This window comes from Notolepis coatsorum (assembly GCF_963971535.1).
Source record: "Notolepis coatsorum genome assembly, chromosome: 13".
Classification (NCBI taxonomy): Eukaryota; Metazoa; Chordata; class Actinopteri; order Aulopiformes; family Paralepididae; genus Notolepis; species Notolepis coatsorum.
In genome coordinates this window covers 49,588,917-49,591,286 of record NC_140177.1, presented here as the reverse complement: position 1 = coordinate 49,591,286, position 2,370 = coordinate 49,588,917, and the positions used below count along the sequence as shown (strand labels likewise).

Here is a 2,370-nt window from a genome sequence, read left to right as displayed (position 1 = left end):
CTGGTCCTCTGCCCTCTGTTCAGTCACCCATGTTGGCCCAGGTCTTCACCCATGTTGGCCCATGCAAAATATACAATGTTTTTTAAAGTGTAATTATTTAACCACATACTATGCCCTGGGTATAGGGGAGAAGAAAGGCCATGATCTCTTTTTTTGCTCTTCTTTTTCTAACATACGTTGTTCTCAGATTACATTGCATTCATCAACTGCAAACTAAAATGTTATGATGATTGGTTAAATGTATGTTAAATGTCTTGTTCTTTTTAAATAAATGTGTTCCAAAGTCTGAAAATCATTTACTATGTGAAAATGTTCATTTCTAGTTTATATACAAACATTTATTTATTTGTATTACTTTTCAAGATTACTAGATCCTGAATATCAGTGCTTTAATCCAACCAATCAAAAAAAAACGAATACAAGGAAGACAATGGACCACAATGCAGTGACATTTTGTGTAATTACTTAAAGGACAAACATAAATACTCCCACTAGGGTAACAACAAAGAAACATTCATTCAAAGGCAGCTTGATCATACAAAAAAATAACTATACAAAATACACACTAATATACAAAACTATAGTAAATGATCACTTCCTGGCGATGGTCGGCCTACACCATTCTTTCTTGCCATGCCACACTACCCTCTGGTGAGCAGAAATACTCCTGGTACTTCTCTCGCACAGTGTAGGCTTCCCGGGAGCACCTATTTCCACCGATGTTCCTGACTGAGACCATGTTGTCCTCACCGGCTCTTCTCTCATCCAGCCAAACCTGGCTTTCACTGGGCCTCTGCAAGTAGTTGTGCAGGATACAGAGGGTCAACACCAGGGTGCTCACCTTACCGGGAAGCAGATGTATCCTGCTGTAGAGAACCCTCCAGCGGGAGGCAAGAATGCCGAAGGCATTTTCAACTACATTCCTTGCCCTTGAGAGACGGTAGTTGAAAATCCGCTTCTCGTGGGTGAGGTTTTTCCCGGGGTAAGGCCTCATGAGGTAGGTCTTCAGTGGGAATGCTGCATCTCCCACCATCGTAAACGGCACCTTGTCGAGGTGTGCAGCATTTGGGAGTATGTCATCCTCTGGCACGTGGAGGGATTTTTCCTCCATCCCCCTTCCAAGTGCTGAGGTGGCATAAACTCCTCCATCGCTGACCCTTCCAAACTCTCCCACGTGGACAACTCGGAAGCGATAGTCGGCATCTACAAGAGCAAGCAAGACGAGGGAGAAGGTCTTCTTGTAGTTGAAATACAGACTCCCAGACTTCGGGGGTGCCTGCATGACGATGTGTTTGCCGTCTATCGCGCCGAGGCAGTTGGGGAAGTTCCACCTCTGCCCAAACCTTAGAGCAATGGCTCTCCAATCCTCCCCAGTCGGAGGAGGCATCTGGCTCCCCATTAGCCGCCTGTTGATGGCCTCACAGGTGTCCTCCACACAGGCTGCCACAGTCGACTGTCCCATGCGGTAGCAAAATGCCAGACTCACAAAGGAGTCACCTGTTCCAAGGAACCTGTAAAATAAAATGTGTCAGCAGGGAATGTGTTCTTTTTCATATATGATGTGATTCTTGTGTTCTTTTTTTATATATGATGTGATTCTGTTCCTTTTTATATTTTGTGCACAATAAAATATGTGTTTGTTGAACCCCACTATCGCCCAATGAGCCTCTGTACCTGGTACATGTAGTATGACTCACCTCAATGTTACAGCCAGCCTTTGCTTTGCCTCAATAGGCTGCCTGTAATTTGTGGTCTTCTTTTGGATATCGGGTCCAACCACACTCAGGAGAAGATCCATCTGCTCCGCAGACATCCGGAAGTATTTCCGGTGCCGCTCCTCGTCCAATTGTAACTCTGCCACCAAATTGTGGAAATCACCCTGTTGCTGCCTTCTCAGGTTTAAAAAGTGCACCCAGACTCGCCTCCTACGACGTCTCCGACGCAAATATAAAAGAAGGGCTGCAGCCTTCTTTTTATCACCTAAAATTGCATCTGTGGAAAACAAACAATATCATTATTTAACTCAATTTAAGCGAACATTTTAAGTTATAACAATATTTGAATGTTAGTGAATTTAAATGCCCATACCTAGCTAGTTAAATATCACAACTTCATTGTACATGAGAATAATATAGTCCCCTTCGGATGTATATATATTTTATTATCTCTTTTTCTTACAAAGTACTGTATATCTATCTGTATGTCATAAATGTCATAAACTGCATCCTTAGTACTTGTGTGTATTTAGCCGTACTGTATTGTACCCATTCTGCAATCTGTTAATAACGTTTTCAATCAATCACATCATGGGGGGAAATTAGCTAAGGTTTGATTTATTTATTTAAGATTGCAGAATAAATACAGTACACA

The 2,370-nt window shown here is 42.4% G+C and overlaps 1 protein-coding gene across 1 annotated transcript; it reads right to left on the bottom strand.

Annotated features, from left to right (window-relative positions):
- Positions 1 to 613: 613 nt before the first annotated feature.
- Positions 614 to 1,462, bottom strand: LOC311239354 (uncharacterized protein; the record flags this gene model as incomplete). The annotated part of the gene is made up of 1 exon (XM_084327660.1): positions 614 to 1,462. The coding sequence occupies one exon, from the start codon at positions 1,460 to 1,462 to the stop codon at positions 614 to 616; it is 849 nt and encodes a 282-aa protein (XP_084183786.1).
- Between the last annotated feature and the right edge of the window lie 908 nt (positions 1,463 to 2,370).